Source organism: Podarcis vaucheri, assembly GCF_965113315.1.
Source record: "Podarcis vaucheri genome assembly, chromosome: 1".
NCBI classification, from domain to species: domain Eukaryota; kingdom Metazoa; phylum Chordata; class Lepidosauria; order Squamata; family Lacertidae; genus Podarcis; species Podarcis vaucheri.
The window spans coordinates 128,245,642-128,265,275 of record NC_138759.1 but is presented as its reverse complement, the minus strand read 5'-3'; the positions used below and the strand labels follow the sequence as shown (position 1 = coordinate 128,265,275).

The following is a 19,634-nucleotide window of genomic DNA, read 5'->3' as shown; positions in this document are numbered from 1 at the left end:
GCCAATTGCTAGGATTGATGGGAATTTTACTCTGACATCATCTGGAGGGCCGGAGATTTCCCACTCCTGCCCTAATGTCTGACAATCAAGTTCGGTTAAAACCAAGGGCTGACAAAAAGTTGGCAATTTTATGATTGTTCCTAGGATTGAAACTTTATAGCAGAATCTATCCCATTGTGTTCAGATTAAATTTACTGCCAGGTAAGTGCCTAGGACTTGCCGATCAGAAGGTCAGCGGTTCGAATCCCCGCGATGGGGTGAGCTCCCGTTGCTCGGTCCCAGCTCCTGCCAGCCTAGCAGTTTGAAAGCATGTCAAAGTGCAAGTAGATAAATAGGCGGGAAGGTAAACGGTGTTTCCGTGTGCTGCCCTGGTTCGCTAGAAGCAGCTTAGTCATCCTGGCCACATGACCCAGAAGCTGTACGTCGGCTCCCTCGGCCAATAAAGCGAGATGAGCGCCGCAACCCCCGAGTCGGCCATGACTGGACCTAATGGTCAGGGGTCCTTTACCTAAGTGTAGGATGATGATATTAATATGCAGCCTGAGGGTTTGAAAGCATTTCCATGTTTGAGATATCCTAAAGAGAAAAAATAAAAAATATGCTTGAGATAGTCTAAAACGAAAAATTATAAGGAAAGTGCATATAAAATGTTTTTATTTTTCTTGTCAATGTAGTTCGTTTTTTAAAAAATGAACATAACAGCAAAGCATTTCCATAGCAAGGGAAGCATTTGGATTACTAAAATAATACTGTTTATTTAACTTATTGTAACCTGCAGGTCTTATCCATATCAAATTGGAGATGGCAGAAATTGGCTCGCAAGCAAACATCAAGGAAATGGTAAGATCTCTAATTATCATACTGCTCCACATACACAGCATATAGGTCCAGAACCTTCAGATGTTTTAAAAAACATACTGGCCACGGCTGCCTTCCCACTGGAGATAAAATATTTAATCAACTCCTCTGGTTCTTGGCAGGCTCCACTGGGCTATTTGGAAAGTTGCGACCCTACTCTGCATTCCTGCCTCAGTAAAGCTTATTTGGACCTGTTTCTTTTGGTTACTGATCTCTGTCTCCATTTCCCCATTTTTTTTTGGCCCAAATCTCTTAATAAGGAGTTTTAAGGGAATAAGAAGGTGCCAAATTCAAAAGAAAATAGTTCAACAAGCTATTAATAATAATAATTATTTTATTATTACCCTGCCCATAAAAATGAGAATTATTTGTGCAAGAAAATATCTGAAAAGCATTTAATCTCTCTGCAGTACTAGACATTTCCTGGCCTAGCTTGATAAATGCTGACTTTTCCCCATCAAATTATGAAAATGATAAAATCGTATCATTTATCTGAGGGCCTTGATGCATTCCATTAAATACCACAATGATAATGATATAGCGCTTTTTGCCTTAGCCATGGGGAAAGGGGGAAAATATACTGAGACTATGGTTATTGACTGATGGCATTTGGTTGCCTTAAAACAGCTATCTAATATTGTCTGTAAACAGAATAACGACTGATTCTGTGTTATAGAATAATAATATAAAAAGACGGTCAATAAGCACATGACCTTCCATATTTTTGGGGGGAGGGGGACTACAACACCCATCAGGGACGTGGGTGGCGCTGTGGGTTAAACCACAGAGCCTAGGACTTGCCGATCAGAAGGTCAGCGGTTCGAATCCCGGCGATGGGGTGAGCTCCCGTTGCTCGGTCCCTGCTCCTGCCAACGTACCAGTTCGAAAGCATGTCAAAGTGCAAGTAGATAAATAGGTATTGCTCCGGTGGGAAGGTGACCGACTCTGGGGTTGCGGCACTCATCTCGCTTTACTGGCCGAGGAAGCCGGCGTACAGCTTCCGGGTCATGTGGCCAGCATGACTAAGCTGCTTCTGGCAAACCAGAGCAGCGCACGGAAATGCCATTTACCTTCCCGCCGGAGTAGGACCTATTTATCTACTTGCACTTTGACATGCTTTCGAACTGACATGCCAGGTGGGCAGGAGCAGGGACCGAGCAACGGGAACTCACCCCGTCTTGGGGATTCGAACCGCCGATCTTCTGATCGGCAAGTCCTAGGCTCTGTGGTTGAACCCACAACGCCACCCACCTCTATTCTGCCTTGATCAGACCACGCCTGGAGTAGTATGTCCAGTTCTGGGCACGACAATTCAAGAAGGATATTGACAAGCTGGAGACAAAAGTTCTCCTTCCTTGAAGGTTTGGTTTTTTTAGCAGAGGTTGGATCACCATCTGCCGTGTATGATTTAGTTGAGATTCCTGCATTGCAGGGGGTTGGACTAAATGACCCTTGGAGTCCCTTCAGACTCTGCAGTTCTATGATTCTACGCAGCATTCTAGGAGAAGCATAAAAGCCAGCACAGTGGGAGAGCTGAATTTAACCAGGGAAACGGGGCTTGTAGTGCATCTCATTTTGTTGAAATTGTACAGTGTTAAAGTGCTGCTCCAACCATCTTAAATGTCAAGAGCATATCCAGGCTGGGAAAGTGTGTGTGTGTGTGTGTGTGTGTGTGTGTGTGTGTGTGTGTGTTCCAGTTACAGATAGGTAGCCGTGTTGGTCTGCCATAGTCAAAATAAAAAAATTCCTTCTAGTAGCACCTTAAAGACCAACTAAGTTAGTTCTTGGTATGAGCTTTCGTGTGCATGCACACTTCTTCAGATACACAGTGTGTGTGTGTGTAAATACATGCATGCATACATATTCATACATACAGCTCTGCTTCTGTACCATTGGCTGAAAATCAGTTAAGACTTACCAAGCAGTCTACAGGATGCAAATAAATGGAAAATATCAGCACCAATTTCATGTGCCGTTGGGGAAAGTTGTTGCTAAAGAAATAATATACTGCAACCTAGATCAGCATTCAGGGAATCGTCAGAAGTGCGTGGGAAGGAATGGGAATGGTTTTCATTTGTTATTTTACGTGTTTTGGATGTAATTGTGGCGTAGTTAAGGCGCTCTTACTACGCAGCACAAACAGTCCTTTGCAGAATTGTGGGGCATTTGTGTGAAAAATACCTACTTGCCTTGCGGTGTGGTGTGCCTTTTCTGTGTTTTAAGATGCCTGTGTTCATCTCTCTTGCTTGCAGATCAATGCGGTGCGATCAATTGTACCCAACAAAAGCAACAATGAAATAGTGCTGGTGCTACAGCAGTTTGATAACAACGTCGACAAAGCTGTACAAGCTTTTGTGGATGGTCTGTATCCTTTTTCTATTTCACGGACACTGTGAAAAGTAACACCATTTTGGACAGTCCACATGTGTTGTTGTTGTTGTTTAGTTGTTTAGTCGTGTCCGACTCTTCGTGACCCCATGGACCAGAGCACGCCAGGCACTTCTGTCCTCCACTGCCTCCCGCAGTTTGATCAAACTCATGCTGGTAGCTTCAAGAACACCATCCAACCATCTCATCCTCTGTCGTCCCCTTCTCCTTGTGCTCTCCATCTTTCCCAACATCAGGGTCTTTTCCAAGGAGTCTTCTCTTCTCATGAGGTGGCCAAAGTATTGGAGCCTCAGCTTCAGGATCTGTCCTTCCAGTGAGCACTCAGGGCTGATTTCCTTAAGAATGGATACGTTTGATCTTCTTGCAGTCCATGGGACTCTCAAGAGTCTCCTCCAGCACCATAATTCAAAAGCGATCAGCCTTCTTTATGGTCCAGCTCTCACTTCCATACATCACTACTGGGAAAACCATAGCTTTAACTATATGGACCTTTGTTGGCAAGGTGATGTCTCTACTTTTTAAGATGCTGTCTAGGTTTGTCATTGCTTTTCTCCCAAGAAGCAGGCGTCTTTTAATTTCGTGACTGCTGTCACCATCTGCAATGATCGTCCACATGTGTATATGCTGCTAAAAAGTGAACATTCAGAATTTCCTAAGATATTATGACGTCTTTCTTAGCAACCTGAGAGACCGTTCTAAAAAGTCAAGAGTTAGCCATACTCTGTATAAAAATCCCTGTGTAGATAACATCACATATCACCCCAATCTCCAAGCGTTGTGAGATTCCAGGGGTTCCAGGCATGCTTAATGCAGGGTCCATGTTTCCTTTTGGAAAATGAGGATTTGAAAGCAGGTTCTTAAGGTGATAGGAAACCCTGGGCACAGGGAAACCTTAAGGTAAAGGTAAAGGGACCCCCGACCATTAGATCCAGTCATGACCGACTCGGGTTGCAGCGCTTATCTCACTTTATTGGCCGAGGGAGCCGGTGTACAGCTTCCGGGTCATGTGGCCAGCATGACTAAGCTGCTTCTGGTGAACCAGAGTAGCACACGGAAATGCCGTTTACCTTCCCGCCGGAGTAGTACCTATTTATCTACTTGCACTTTGATGTGCTTTCAAACTGTTAGGTTGGCAGGAGCAGGGACCGAGCAACGGGAGCTCACCCCGTCGCGGGGATTCAAACCGCCGACCTTCTGATCGGCAAGTCCTAGGCTCTGTGGTTTAACCCACAGTGCCACCCGCGTCCCACCCCAGGGAAACCTTACTAGGCATTAACTGCAGCTAAGGTTGGTACCGACCCCCAGAGGAGGAAAGGAACTTGCGCCTTAACTTCACATGGTTAAGAAGCCGAGACCATTGGCTGTATTAGCTGCTAAAGGTCTATGCACAGTGCTCATTAAGGACATACATTGCCCCAAGGATTGTTTTGGGGGCCTAATATGGCCCCCTGTGGCAGTCTATCTCCTGGGGTAAACTCCTAAAAAAAGTTCAAGAACTTTGGGGTAGAATCGTAAAAAAAGCTCAAGAACTTTGGGGTAAAATCATAAAAAAGTTCAACAATTTTGGTCGGCCCTCACCACGCATGTTCACTTCATCAAATCTTTGTTTGGGCACTCCTGGCTTAATAGACCACCCTCCACTTCCTGCATCTGCTCATTTTTATACCTTTTCATAGCACATTTCGTGTCCATGAACTAACCAAACAAACTTAAATATGGGTTTAATTGGCCTGTGTAGAATGCTGGAAGGTTGCTTTTAAAAATTGTGCAAACCTTCCTCTTCCAGTCTGCAGTTTGTCTTGTTCATATTTGGAGAGGGGGTGTGTGAATGCGGATTGCAATGCCAAGTATTATTTGCTGACTGCCTCCCTTTCAATAGATGTCAGAAAACATTACCTAGCGGGAGATAGCAATGGATAACAAACAAGGAAAAACGTCCTGAGGTTCATTTTCAACTTTTCATATAAACCTTATATTTCTTAAAGTACCAAATCAAAATGGTTAAAAACATACTCGAGCCAGTTTAGATTCTTGGGCAAATGACGAAGTCTGGTAGAAAAGCTAAATTTAGGAAACATTTCATTACTGCAAGTTTCACATGGGTAGTTATTCCTTATTTAAAATCCCCGCCCCTTTGATTTGTCAAAAACAAACCCTTTACACTGTGTTTTCTCACGGAAGAAGGAAATCCTGTTAAACCACAGGAGGCCCAGAACAAGCATTAAATTTGCTTTTAAGACTTAATTCAAATCCTTAGGCTATTCTAAAGCAAGCAAAATGACTTTGGTGGTCCATATGTGCGGTATGGTTCTCAGTAACGCTATTATTTTAACTATCAGTATGCAATACATGCACTGTATAATTTACCCCTTTAGTTTTAAAAAGGATTGTGATTGCGCTTGCCATGAGCCAACACAAAGAGCTATGCAGAGCACTGACTCCACATTCCCTGGAAGCTGGATTCCTTACTCAGCCCAACTCTAGCTCCTGAGATTTCACCATGTTGCATTTTATCTATTACTCATTATTCATTCATTGTGAGCTTGAGGACTAGCCTGTTAAGGTTACCAGCTTTTTTTCAATGAATCCGGGGACACTTTTCAACTTCAATGGATTTTGTATGGGGACTGATTTGTAAATCCAGGAACTGTCCCTGGGAAACGGGGGTGTCTGGTAACCTAAGTGTAGGTTGAGAAACAATTGGACACGGGGCTGGATCCAGCTATCGGGTACTGTTAGTAGAAGCGGGAGCAATGACTCCTGCTAGTGTTCTGTGTCTTTTCTCCCTTGCCTCCCCCAAATCTGCTGTGGAGGGTCAGGAAAACACCCTGAACCGTGTGCCGTGGGGAGGAGAGGGCAGATAGTTCTGCTGGGCAAGCAAAGATGTTTGTGGTGACTAAACCCACCCACTATGTAGAAGGGTGACCTCATAAGAAAGATGCACTTTTAAGGAAAGTTCTTGTTGTTTTTGGTTGTCGATCTCACCAGAAGGCAGAGATACCTAGAGCAAGGTACATGACAGCCTCTCCACTTGGGTGCTTAAGTCTAAAGGTAAAGGGACCCCTGACCATTAGGTCCAGTCGTGACCGACTCTGGGGTTGCGGCACTCATCTCGCTTTATTGGCTGAGGGAGCCGGCGTACAGCTTCCGGGTCATGTGGCCAGCATGACTAAGCTGCTTCTGGCGAGCCAGAGCAGCGCACGGAAACGCCATTTACCTTCCCGCCGGAGCGGTACCTATTTATCTACTTGCACTTTGACTCGCTTTCGAACTGCTAGGTTGGCAGGAGCAGGGACCGAGCAACGGGAGCTCACCCCGTTGCAAGTATTCGAACCGCCAACCTTCTGATCGGCAAGTCCTAGGCTCTGTGGTTTAACCCACAGCGCCACCCGCATCCCACTTAAGTCTAAGCACCTGATTAAATTCTGGGCTCAGCTGTGTTGCTAACCTGCCGTTTTTCAAAGCAGCCTGCAAGGGATGGGAACAGGTAGCAGGTAACTTTCTCTTGTTTTAAGACCAGGGAACTAAAGGAAATGAAATACCATTTTCACTGACACATTGGGACACATTGACCAAAACAATGAAAATAAATTGAGCAAATGGTCAACATCCAGGAAGGGGGTTATTGTTGACTTGCTGAAGTCTCTTTTTCTCTCTCTCTCTCCTTTAGGCAGTGCACTTCAAGTTCTAAAAGAATGGAATATGTCAGGGAAAAAGAAGGTAAGGAGTTTCCTGTGAAAGTTAAGTCATTACGTCCATTTTATCATCATAGTTCGCTGGAGCACAACAGCATATTTGTTGCCAAGGCTTTTGCGCACACACAAATACACTTTTCTTTCTTTTTAACAACTGCGAACTGTTTGCTCCAAGCCTGCTTTCAAAAGACTTCAAAATAAATAGGTGTTTTTTACATTTTTAATCCCGCTTTGCTGTTGCTGTTTTTATACCAGCAGGTTGAGCTTGCTATTCTGACAGAATTGTCAGAATAATTAAGGTATTCATATGGAAATCGCAAAACTGTTCTTCAGGATGCTATGAGCAGTTCTAATCAGCACCAAGCTGTTTCTCTGGCAACTGACCCTTGAATGATAAAAGGGCGTTCTCCTTTACATCAAGGGTAATACATATGTGGGACTCGGCTGTAAAGATATGCAAGTGATGACAACCATCTTAGGACCAGAGAAGAGAAGAGACCTTGAAAATCCAGAACTGTATCTTCCCTCTCTCTCTCTCTCTCTCTCTCTCTCTCTCAGCAGACTTCCCTAATTCAGATCTGGACTGCAGCCCCGAGGGAAGGAAGGGTTCTCCATTTCCCCCCACACTTTTCCTGATGCAAAGCATATAAACACACACACACACCACCTTGCTCTGTTAAGGAAAATATACTTTTGGGTAACACCCTTTCCTGCACTCTGGTCCTCATTTGAATTGTTTAGCTGCTTCTCTTCCCCTTCTACCACCCCCTTCTCTGGGGCAGCCGCTGATAGCTAGCTTATAAAATTGCAGTTTGCTTTAGCTTCTTAATAAAATCCCGTATCTGGGAAAGCTCTGGTCTTCACTGTGTTGCTCTCTCCTGAGTACCTTGCATGGACACGGTTCTTGAGTAGCGTCAGGCACCGTTCGGGCACCTGGGGCGGGGCGCCCAGGGCAGGCGAGTCTCCCATAGGGTCAGGGCGCACCGCGGGGCCTCTGGAGTCTGCCTGCCTCCTCCCACTCAGCCGCCCTACAGCTGGGGGGGAGGCAGCGGGCAGACCGTTTGGGCAGCGCGGAGCGTGCGCGCACCCAGGCCACCGCGTTACTCCCAGGAGAGACGCATGGCTTGGGCACGCTGCAGGGCCTGTGGTGAGTGCCGCCCGGCATTTTGTCACCCCCCTCAGTGGTGACACCTGGGGCGGCCTGTACCCACTGCACCGCCCCTGGCGTCAGGGCCACAATTGGGAAAAGGTTCTGCAAATGTTTGAGCTACACCCAGAAGGGCTTGTTCTCTGTATAAGAGAAGGACTTTACATATATATGTACGTAAAGGTAAAGGGACCCCTGACCATTAGGTCCAGTCGTGGCTGACTCTGAGGTTGAGGCGCTCATCTCGCTTTATTGGCCGAGGGAGCCGGCGTACAGCTTCCGGGTCATGTGGCCAGCATGACTAAGCTGCTTCTGGCGAACCAGAGCAGCACACGGAAACGCCGTTTACCTTCCCACCAGAGCGGTACCTATTTATCTACTTGCACTTTGACGTGCTTTTGAACTTCTAGGTTGGCAGGAGCAGGGACCAAGCAACGGGAGCTCACCCTGCCGGGGGGATTCGAACCTCCAACCTTCTGATTGGCAAGTCCTAGGCTCAGTGGTTTAACCCACAGCGCCGCCCAGGTCCCATATATATGCACATACACCTGCCCAAAGCAAGCATGCTAAGAGGCCACAAGGGTGCTCTGCTAAATTGGGTCTTCACCTCCCCCTTCCTCACAACTCTAGAAAGTAGTTGACAGCAGTCCAGTAAAAGTGTACATTTTTCTATACAGTCATACCTTGAGTTCTATGTGCTTCGGGTTGAGCATGTTCGAGTTGTGCTCCGCGGCAACCTGGAAGTAACAGAGCATGTTACTTCTGGGTTTCGCCGCTCGCTCAGACGCTCAAAATGACATCATGCGCGAAAGCGGAAAACGCGACCCATGCACGCGTAGACGCGCCGTCGCGTCTTATGTTCCATTCAGGATGCAAACGGGGCTCCGGAACGGATCCCGTTCGCATCCCGAGGTACAACTGTAGTGCTCACTGACTCCTGGAAGGAATCAAAGGTGTGACATTGTGTGCCTCTGATTTCTCCCACTGTGGCTACAGTACTTACTGATTCACTCAGAACTATTTGCACAAGGTGTTTCAAGTTGGATGTCAACTTGAGTGTCCCTTTCTAAGATTTCTGATATGGGAAACAAATTGGTATTGAACTCTCAAGTGAAGTCTGTTTAGCTCTGTTAAGCAATGGATTCAGCAGGTTCTAGGAAGTGCTTGTCTTTTTTATTGATACGGACGTAACTCTGACAGTATGTAGGCACTGAATGTGGTGCACAGAGACAATAGCACTTATTTATCTAATGGTCCCCAATAATAAAAAAATGAAATAAATTCTGTTCTTCAGAAACAACATTATGCCAGACTCATGCTAGTGTCAGCTCACAGATATCTTCTGTGAAACAGAAGGAAGAATTAGAGAGAATCTACAAGCAATTACTGCCAGGGCAAACATAATGTATAATTTCCAGCTATGGAAAGCACTTTAAATTACTGTCCTACGAATTATCCTGACTGTGCCAAATGGCAGGTGTTTGGCAGAAAGAAATAAAACCCATCTGAATATAGCATCCAACCGAGTCCAAAATTCAGTTGCTATGGATGTTGATTGCTGCTCCAAAAAGAACAGAGTGTATACTTTTGAAAAAATATAGGAAACATGGGTTCTACTTCCATCCCACGTGATCTTCAGATGGCACCAAAAGAAATATGTGTTCTGGAATTCTTTGGGTGCCAGTATTTTTTTTTCCTTGCTGTGAATGAGTGTTGTCCTCAAATTCCTTTTTATGTGTACTTGATACTTATGGACTACTGTGGTTGAAATGAGCAGACATCTGTGTTCAGAATAGCAACTCAGAAAGATGCCAGATATTATGGTGTATTTGAGAAAGAGAGAAAGTGTGTGTGTGTGTGTGTGCGTGCGTGCGTGCGTGCGTGTGATCAGAAGAAGAATCTTTATTTGCATCAACCACTAGCCATAACAATAAAATAAAATAAAATGTACTGAAGGTAGAGGTAAAAGCTTAACTATACAAAATACATTTTTGAGGTTTACATCAATAATCAAATAATAGATCTTATTCTAATTGCCCGTGCTAAAACCCTTGCAGTTTTTGCTGTAACCTGATTATCTTCATCTGCTAAAAGGAAGGCCACAGTAGCAATGGTTGAGCGACCCAACATAGAGAATAATAGAGAACCTCACTCCTCAAACCTTTATAAAGAGTGCAAGCCAGAGGCACATGAGCCACTGACTCAATACTGCCATCTCCACATGGACATAACTGTTTTTCCAGCGATATTTTTTAAATCAACCCTCAAATACAGTCGAAAGCAGTATATTCAATCTTGTGGAAGTGAAAGCGTGTCTATTTTGGAATTGTCAAATTTTGCAAATAAGGTGCCGAAGTGTCAAAATGACTAGGTGGAAAATAAACCGGGCAACAATTTTTTACCTTTTGAATGTTGTCTAAATTTCTAGAATTGATTTAGGGTATTCGTGCACTGCTGAATCAGGAAATGGCATCCGTTTCTCTCCATCAGGTCAGGTTTTTGTGCTATGTTGATTTGAAAAAAATCAGATCTTGTGACAAAATCGATTACATTTTTGTGGCATCATCAGCTGATTTTTGTCAACACATATCATCCTAAATATGTTTTTAAGAGAAAAAAATGCTTTCCCAACAACATATATTGATTACCTGATAGAAACACTGATTACTGTAAACTGAATGGTGGGCATTGATAAAGGTAAGTACATGTAAATTGCATGTTGCTTCACCATTTTTCAAACTTCAGGGCTTGAACTTCCGTTTCTTGGAACTCCTGGAATGCTCAGCGGCAAGGAGGTCTCTCTTCAGAGTCCAACAGTAGTCAGCCATCATGACTGCATCCCAGCGACCCTGATACCTGGTCTCCATCTCTTTCATGTCCTGATGGAATCTCTCCCCCTGCTCGTCACTCATTGAACCCAGGTTCCCAGGAAACCGGTCCATATGTGAAAATAGGTAGTGCATCTTGATGCTCATGTTGCAGCCCACGTTTCTGAAAGCAGTCAGCATGTTGTTGACAAGTTCTGCGTAGTTTCCGGCCTTATTGTTGCCAAGAAGGTTCTTCACACCAGAACAAATGCCTTCCACACTTCCAGTTCCACTTCGTTCATTGAGTTTCCGAACTCTGGATCTCTGATGAGCTGACGGATCTGAGGACCACCAAAGATGCCAGCTTTCAACTTCTCCATGGTCAATCCTGGAAAAGCCTGGCACAAGTAAGTGAAGCAGTCACCATCCTTGTCCAGAGCCTTGGTGAACTGCTTGATTATGCCGAGCTTCATGTGCAGCGGTGGGAAGAGTATTCTGTCTCTGTCCACCAGAGGGTCGTTGATAACGTTCCTTTTTCTGCAAGGCACCAATTCCTCCCGCACAGGCCAGTCCTTCTTCGTGTAATGCTGAGCACGGTCCCTACTATCCCACATGCACACAAAACATGGGTACTTGGTGAAGCCAGACTGTTGTCCCAACAAAAAGTTCACCATCTTCAGGTCAACACAAATAAACCACTTATACTGATCATAACCAATTTTCTCCAGACATACTTCACCGCTTCATAGTTCTCCTTCAGTGTACTCAAGTGAGCCAGGGGTATAGAGGCAAACTGGTTGCCGTTGTGTAGCAAAACACATTTCAGTGATCGCTTGCTGCTGTCAATGAACAGTCTCCAATCTTTGGGTTCGTAGTGTGGCACTCCAAGCTTGAGCAGAAGCTGCACAATATCTGCACAGTACACCAAGTCCTCTTCCGAGAAAAAACGGAGGTACTCTTGATGCCTGTTGTGGAAGAAGCTGATGCGAGCACTGTCAGAGAGGAGTTTTTTCCCCTTCAATCTGGATGCCAACAGTTCGGCAGAGTCCTTTGACAAGCTGAGGTCGCGAACTAGATCATTCAACTCCTTTTGGGAAAATGGAGGTGGAGCATCATCTTCAAGAACCACTACTTCTTCATGCCTTCAACACTGGAGGCATCTTCGTCACTAATGTCAGGAAGTTCTCCGAAGATAGGCAATGGAATTTCATCACAATGAGCTACAGGACGACGTGCTGATTGAAGATCAGGATACTTGAGGCTGCTCCGGTTCTTTCTGTTGATCCCAGTCACATCAACAGCGCAGAAGTAGCAGTCAGTGACATGGTTTGTCGGCTCCTTCCAAACCATGGGAATTCCAAACAAAAATAGGTACAAATTAGTCATAAGTTGGCGCATGCGCGAGTGGAGTTTCCTATACACTTCGTGGGGCGGCTGCCCCATTAACTTAGTTTTGATCCCCCAACTTTAGGCTTTGCCGCACCAATTTATGGAAGATTTCGAGGTTTTATGACTTCAAACTGATCCCTTTTCGACATAATCACCCAGAACTATCGGACCTGAATACTTCTTGTCATTAAAATAATCATTTCCAATCAAAACAATTATTCGACATGGCATTTTACCCCCACCAACTTCTTCTAAAAAGTTCCACGCAAGCGTACATGTGAACAAAAACGTAAAAAAAACGACATGTGGCCATTAGCTCAAAAACTTGACCTGATTGAGCAAAACCAATGAGATTTTTGGATTCAGCGCATCAGATTCGTCCTAAATCAACTGAAAAAACGCAGACAACAAATTTGATTATAATCATACCATGAAAAAAATTTCCTTATCGTGGCCAAATTATTCTGTCGCTCGATATCATATAGGCCAGGCATCCCCAGCTAACACGACTAGTGGTCAGGGATGATGGGAATTGTAGTCCAAAACATCTGGAGGGCCGAAGGTTGGGGATGCCTGATATAGGCACTGTCAGATTACATTATTTGCTTTCTGAAGCCTGGTGTTAATAACTGTTGTGGTGATAAACCAGAAAAGTAAATCTTTTGGTTGACAATTTTAGTCCAAGTGCTCTCATGACAATCTTGCGATTCTAAGGGCAGTAGACGTGGGGGGGGGGTTAAATTTAGCCAAAGCCAATAATTAAATATGCTGCACCAAATCTGTAGTTCAACAGAAGGGAGATTAGCCTCCAAGCACAATGAGGCATTTGGAACACAGGATGAAACAGGGGGGAAATGGCCCAAGGAACTTAGATTGAACAGCTTCTGTAGATCCAAGATCCGATATAGCTAAAGGTAATGAAGGATTGAAGGCCAGGATGTCCAGTTGAGAGCCAGGCCAGAACCATGTTTAACCTCTAAAAGCCATTTTTCTGAGCAGCTAAAACTATTCTTCTCTCTCTTGCTTTGCAGACAGCAAGCTTTACAAACAGCAAGTAGGTCACAGTTAAGATTCTGCAGGTGCAGGAAGCTTGTGGTTAAGCCAGTTTGCCATTTCTGAGAAACGACCCCTGACAAACAGGACGTAGCTAACCGCTTAGAATCCAGATATAACTCTGAGAGAGAAACTGTCAAAACCACAGGACGCGCTTCCAGTAAACACCTGCTCAGGGGCAGTTCTAGGAACTAGTAAATAGGTTACTTAGTTTATAAGCTTCTGGCGCCATCTAGTGATTAGGGCAAGCTTGGAACCAAACACGGCAGCCACCAATTTGATTGGTAGAGCTATGATGAATATGCAATAGATGGGGAGTGGTGAGGGGCTGAACTATGCTTAGCAAGAAGGTATATAAGTAGGCTACCCCTAAGGAGGGGTGTGCATTTTCTCATTTTCTGAAATGCACCCTTTGCTTTTGTCTGACAAAACCAAATAAAAACTTTTTCTTTAAGAAACTTTGCTGCCTGGTTTTTACATTCTTGGTCTACATACCGAAGTCCCTTTCAGTAAAGGGACCCCTGACCATTAGGTCCAGTCATGATCGACTCTGGGGTTGCGGCGCTCATCTCGCTTTATTGGCCGATGGAGCCAGTGTACAGCTTCCAGGTCATGTGGCCAGGCATAGCTGTCAACTTTTCCTTTTTCTTGCGAGGGAACCTATTCGGAATAAGGGAATTTCCCTTTAAAAAAAGGGGAAACGTTGACAGCTATGCTTCTGGGTCATGTGGCCAGCATGACTAAGCCGTTTCTGGCAAACCAGAGCAGCGCACGGAAACGCCGTTTACCTTCCCACCGGAGCAGTACCTATTTATCTACTTGCACGTTGACCTGCTTTCGAACTGCTAGGTTGGCAGGAGCGGGGACTGAGCAATGGGAGCTCACCCTGTCACGGGGATTCGAACCACCGACCTTCTGATTGGCAAGTCCTAGGCTCTGTGGTTTAATCCACAGCGTCACCCGCGTCCCAAGATCCGATATACACGTATATATATTTGTCTCTCACGATTTTTGGAGCAAAGACAAGAGAAGCCTTAAAAAAACACACAACACAATAAAAGCAAAATATATCAAAATAATAAGCATTAACTTAGGCTCTCTTGAAGTTGTGAGGATCATGGGAGAAATCATTGGATTTAACCTAATAAAGTTAATTTAATCTTCCTTACAGGGTTCCTTGATCTACTTTTATGGTGCAAAGACAAAGCTTATGATGTAGTGCATCACAGTTACTTAAATTCTAGTACAATTAGTAAAATTTATGCCATGCTTTGGAAAACGAAAACATTGAGGGTTGTTTTACCTTCTGCAATGTGATCTATATTTCATGGCATTGCTATCCTTGAATTATTTCCTCCCCCCTGCAGAACAGCAAAAGGAAAAGAAGCAACTCTAAGCAGCACTTCCATAGCAGAGATATGAAAGGTAAAGAGGATGGGAGAGAAAAGCTGTCGTCTCTGGAATCCCAAGGATTATATGGCTGCCACCTGGATGGCTGTAATAAGGAGATTTCCCCCAGCGAACCTGCCAGTGAAAAACCGAAAGCAATTCCTCAAGAACCAAAGAGCTTTGAAGGCAAGGACAGGGGAGAGGCAAAACCAGAAACCGCAGGTCAGTGCACTGTACGCCAGGTGGCTTTTGCAAGTTGCGTAAACAGCTTCCTTTTCAGTCCCCCGGAATGGAAGTCCTCACACCAACAGGAAGATTTTGTTGAACACATTGTTGTATTTATTCTGGATAATAATAATAATTTATTATTTGTACCCCGCCCATCTGGCTGGGTTTCCCCATCCACTCTGGGCGGCTTCCACAGAGACCAAAAATACACAAAAATGTCACACATTAAAAACTTCCCTGAAGTCCTTAAGGTGTCTTCTGAATGTCAGGTAGTTGTTTATCTCTTTGACATCTGACGGGAGGGTGTTTCACAGGGCGGGTGCCACTACCAAGAAGGGCCTCTGCCTGGTTCCCTGTAGCTTTGCTTCTCGCAATGAGGGAACCACCAGAAGGCCCTCGGTGCTGGACCTCAGCGTCCGGGCAGAACGATGGGGGTGGAGACACTCCTTCAGGTATACTGGGCCGAGGCCATTTAGAGCTGTGAATATAGGTGCATCTCCTCCAACCACCTCCTTTAAAGCTGACCTGTGCTGGAGGCAAGACCGTGCACTTCACATCCAAACCCCACCTCTGTTCTTTGATCTATCTTGGATTCCAGCCTGTCTGGAATGCAGGCGGGAGCTATCATGATTGCCAGGAGTGATGTGCTGTTTGCAGTGTGTACAAGTGGTACCTTGGTTCTCAAACGCCTTGGTACTCAAACAACTTGGAACCCAAACACTACAAACCTGAAAGTAAGTGTTCCGGTTTGTGAACTTTTTTTGGAAGCTGAACATGCTCTGTTTTGAATCTTACACTTCCTATTTGAGTGCCACAGTTCCATTTTGAGTGTTACACTGAGGTCTGTCTATTTACCGTATTTCTCGCTCTATACGACGCACCAGACCACAAGACGCACCTAGTTTTTGGATGAGGAAAACAAGAAAAAAAATATTCTGAATCCCAGAAGCCAGAACAGCAAGAGGGATCGCTGCGCAGTGAAAGCAGCAATCCCTCTTGCTGTCCTGGCTTCTGGGATAGCTGCGCAGCCTGCATTCGCTCCATAAGACGCACACACAATTCCCCTTACTTTTTAGGAGGGAAAAAGTGAGTCTTATAGAGCAAAAAATACGGTATTTTGCGTTTTTGTTTTTGCGACTATGTGGAACCCAGTTCAGCTACTGATTGATTGATTGTGTGACCGCAGTACATTGTTTATTGCTTTCATTTTATGCATCAACGATCTCGTTAAATAGTAAAATTCATGTTAAGTTGCTGCTTTAGGGGTTGTTTTTAAAAGTCTGGAACGGATTAATCCATTTTGCATTACTTTCTATGGGAAAGCACGCCTTGGTTTTAGAACGCTTTGGTTTTGGAATGGACTTCCGGAACGGATTAAATTTGGGAACCAAGGTACCACTGTAGATGTGGAGATTTTATCCTCCCATATCAGTCTTAACATCAAGAGAGGACATTTCTTTCCTTTGGCAGTACATACCTCTCCTGGGGCTTTTGTAGTATTTTACTCATCCTTGATTCTTAAGGAAGACTTCAAAGCTGCTGCCAATTTGGGGCTGACTTATGTCTTTCTGGGATGCGGGTGGCGCTGTGGGTTAAACCACAGAGCCTAGGACTTGCCGATCAGAAGGTCGGCGGTTCAAATCCCCGTGACGGGATGAGCTCCCGTTGCTTGGTCCCTGCTCCTGCCAACCTAGCAGTTTTAAAACACATTTCAAAGCACCACTTTGTGCAACATTCATTTATGCATTCATCCTTCCTTTTATTCAGGCAGAAACATTTTCAAAACAATTGCAAGACTAACTGGGAGATGGGGAGGTTGCTTGTGGTATTGCAAGCACAATTGCCTGACATGTTTATTGGTTTTAATTTAATCGTATATTTTATTGGTGTGGTTACCCCCCCCTTTAATTACATTTTAATCCACTCTTTTGCTAAGGGGAGGTACATAAATTTAATTAATAACAGTAATGATTGCCTTAAATTAAAAAAAGAAAAAGAAATCAGACTGCTGCCTTGTGGACTTGCAGAAAATTTTTTTGTGTGCTACAGCTAAACCCTACATAATAAAATCCTGCCTGAATGCAGCAAGGAAGCTTTCAAAGCGGTTTCATGATATACCGTGTTTTTCGCTCTATAAGATGCACTTTTCCCCTCCTAAAAAGTAAGGGGAAATGTGTGTGCGTCTTATGGAGCGAATGCAGGCGGGAGGCTCTGCTCAGTGCTCCCTTTAAAGAGCCGTGTAGAGTGTGTGTGTGGCTCTTCAGGGCTTTTCCCTGGATGCCCTTCTCCCTCCTCGGGGAAAAGCCCCCAAGAGTCACACACACACTCCGCTCGCTCTTTAAAGGGAGTGCGGCTCTTGGGGGAGCCTTAGCCGCGCGCAGCCTCTCCTGGGCAGGGGGATGAAGGCTCCCCTTGCCCAGGAGAGGCTGTGCGCGGCTATCCCATAAGCCAGGACAGCCAGCCGGATCGCTGCACTGCGATCCCGCTGGCTGTCCTGGCTTCTGGGATTCAGAATATTTTTTTTCCTTGTTTTCCTCTTCCAAAAAACTAGGTGCGTCTTATGGTCTGGTGCGTCTTATGGAGCGAAAAATACGGTGTATCTGTCTTGAGAGCTAATGAAGTAATTCTGTTCAGTTAGAATAGCTTAGATTTTGACTACCTTTGACATCTTGCTGGTGGACACATCTTTATATAGAAAAGCCACATAGAGATATGTGGTGGGCATTGCCTAGAAGCGCCTGAAGTTTTTCCGAAATCACCTTTCGTTATAGAGTGGTGGTTGTGGCGTTTCTTGCGAAAGGCAATTGGCAATTTCCCCAACTCCTAGCTGACCTTTCAAAGTACAGTGGTGCCTCGCAAGACGAAAAGAATCCGTTTTGTGATTCTCTTCGTCTAGCGGTTTTTTCGTCTTGCGAAGCAAGCCCATTGACGGATTAGCGGATTAGCGCTATTAGCGGCTTTTAGCGGCTTATCTGCTGATCGGATTAGCTGATAAGCGGCTTAGCGGCTTAGAAAAAGGGGGGGAAGGGGAAAAAACCCGCAGGAACTAGCAAGACATTGTCGTCTTGCGAAGCAAGCCCATAGGAAATTCGTTTTGCGAAGCACCTCCAAAACGGAAAACTCTTTCGTCTAGCGAGTTTTCCGTCTTGCGAGGCATTCGTCTTGCGGAGCACCACTGTAGCTTTTTAATAAGAAAGGGATTCTAGCTTCAGGGTGAGCTCCCCCACCCCCGCTTTAGGGGGTTTGAAAATATCGAGATAAAACAGCCAGTCCTTGGAATGTGGCAGCTTGGGATTCAGAGTAGACTCTTTGAGCTCATCCCATTATCAGCAAACCTGATGAAACACTCAGCCCTTAATACAGTGACTGGAGAGCTTCATCTCAGATAGTGTTTCAGCTCTGTGTGAAAGAGATTCTAAAGGGTACTGTTCTGGTGCTTGAGACACCGGCAATTGATTTCTCATTAAGATGTTTGTAACACTGGCAGTACCTCTGGTGCCCTCGAGTTTTAAGTTTGGTTAGCGAACACAGTTTTCCATGTGTCACAAAGTTTGCTGAGAAGTCTTTACAACAAAACAAAACACACACACAAAAACACAATAAAAGCAAAATATATATATATAAAACATTAATTTAGGCTCTTGAAGTTGTGAGGATCGTGGGAGAAATTGTTGGATTTAACCTAATAAAGTTATTTTGATCTACCTTACAGGGTTCCTTGATCTACTTTCCAAGGTGGTTAGTTTATTTCATGTATTTATTAAAACACACCCCACTCCTCCTCATTCCTAAAGCACGACTCAGAACAGCTTACTAAAATTTAAAATCGCAATTTCAATTTTAAAAAAAACAGCAATATAAAACAAACATTACAACAAGGTAAAGTACGTGGAGCACTTTGAACATTTGAAAGCACATTCTAAATTCCAAGTATTAAACAAATGGAAACTACACAATGTGTCAGGGAGGGATTTAGGCTGCATTCACACGGCAGTTTTTTTCTGTTTTCCCAGTGTTTCTCTAACAGTTAACTTCTGCATTATGTTTGAATGCTTTTCCAATATAGTAAACTATTGCTCAAGTTTAGCACCCCTTTTCTTTGCAAACTGAAAAGTTCTGTTTGCAAATAACATGGAAATGAGCACTAAACATGCACTATATTTCCAGAAGTGCCTTGTATATCATATGAAAGCTCAATGTGAACAGTAAGAGGGAAACTAACAGGTAAATGTCGTGAAAACAGGAGAAAAACTGCCTTGGAAACCTTAGACACCCCTGCTGTCGAAAAGTGGCCTCTCCCTGCATCTGGTTCTAATGAATCCTGGTGCATCCTATCATGCCAACAGGCCACCTCCATTCAGCATCGTTGACTGACGTGGGGAGATGTTTGAAAGCTCATGGTGATGACTTCCGGGTTAGCGCCATCGCCAAATGGCGGACTCCCTCCGAGCTCCGGAGGGAGTCGGCTCGGCAGGGGCTGGGTCCTACCGCGCCGGCGACGCGGGGACCCTCAGAAACCACGGGAACGGATCCCGTGGACATGGTGACTCGGCTGGCACCGTTATCGCCCTCCCGGCTCGTGAAGGAGCCTTTTTAAAGGCTACGGATCGGGCGCCGGGGAGTGGCGTGGTGCTTTGAGTCCTCCGCTTCCCCTGCCGAGCGCAGCCGCATGCCATCCGG

The 19,634-nt window shown here is 44.9% G+C and overlaps 1 protein-coding gene across 2 annotated transcripts in view; it reads left to right on the top strand.

Moving 5' to 3' along the window:
• The window catches only part of SPATS2L (spermatogenesis associated serine rich 2 like), an 80,012-nt gene that overhangs the window by 33,690 nt on the left and 26,688 nt on the right, over positions 1 to 19,634 (top strand). For both annotated transcript variants that reach the window (XM_082192693.1, XM_082192692.1), the window contains exons 2-5: positions 779 to 840; positions 3,111 to 3,219; positions 6,917 to 6,966; positions 14,705 to 14,948. In XM_082192693.1, the coding sequence (XP_082048819.1) occupies positions 802 to 840; positions 3,111 to 3,219; positions 6,917 to 6,966; positions 14,705 to 14,948 (442 nt within the window). In that variant the 5' untranslated portion in view covers positions 779 to 801. The remainder of the gene's footprint in view (positions 1 to 778; positions 841 to 3,110; positions 3,220 to 6,916; positions 6,967 to 14,704; positions 14,949 to 19,634) is intronic.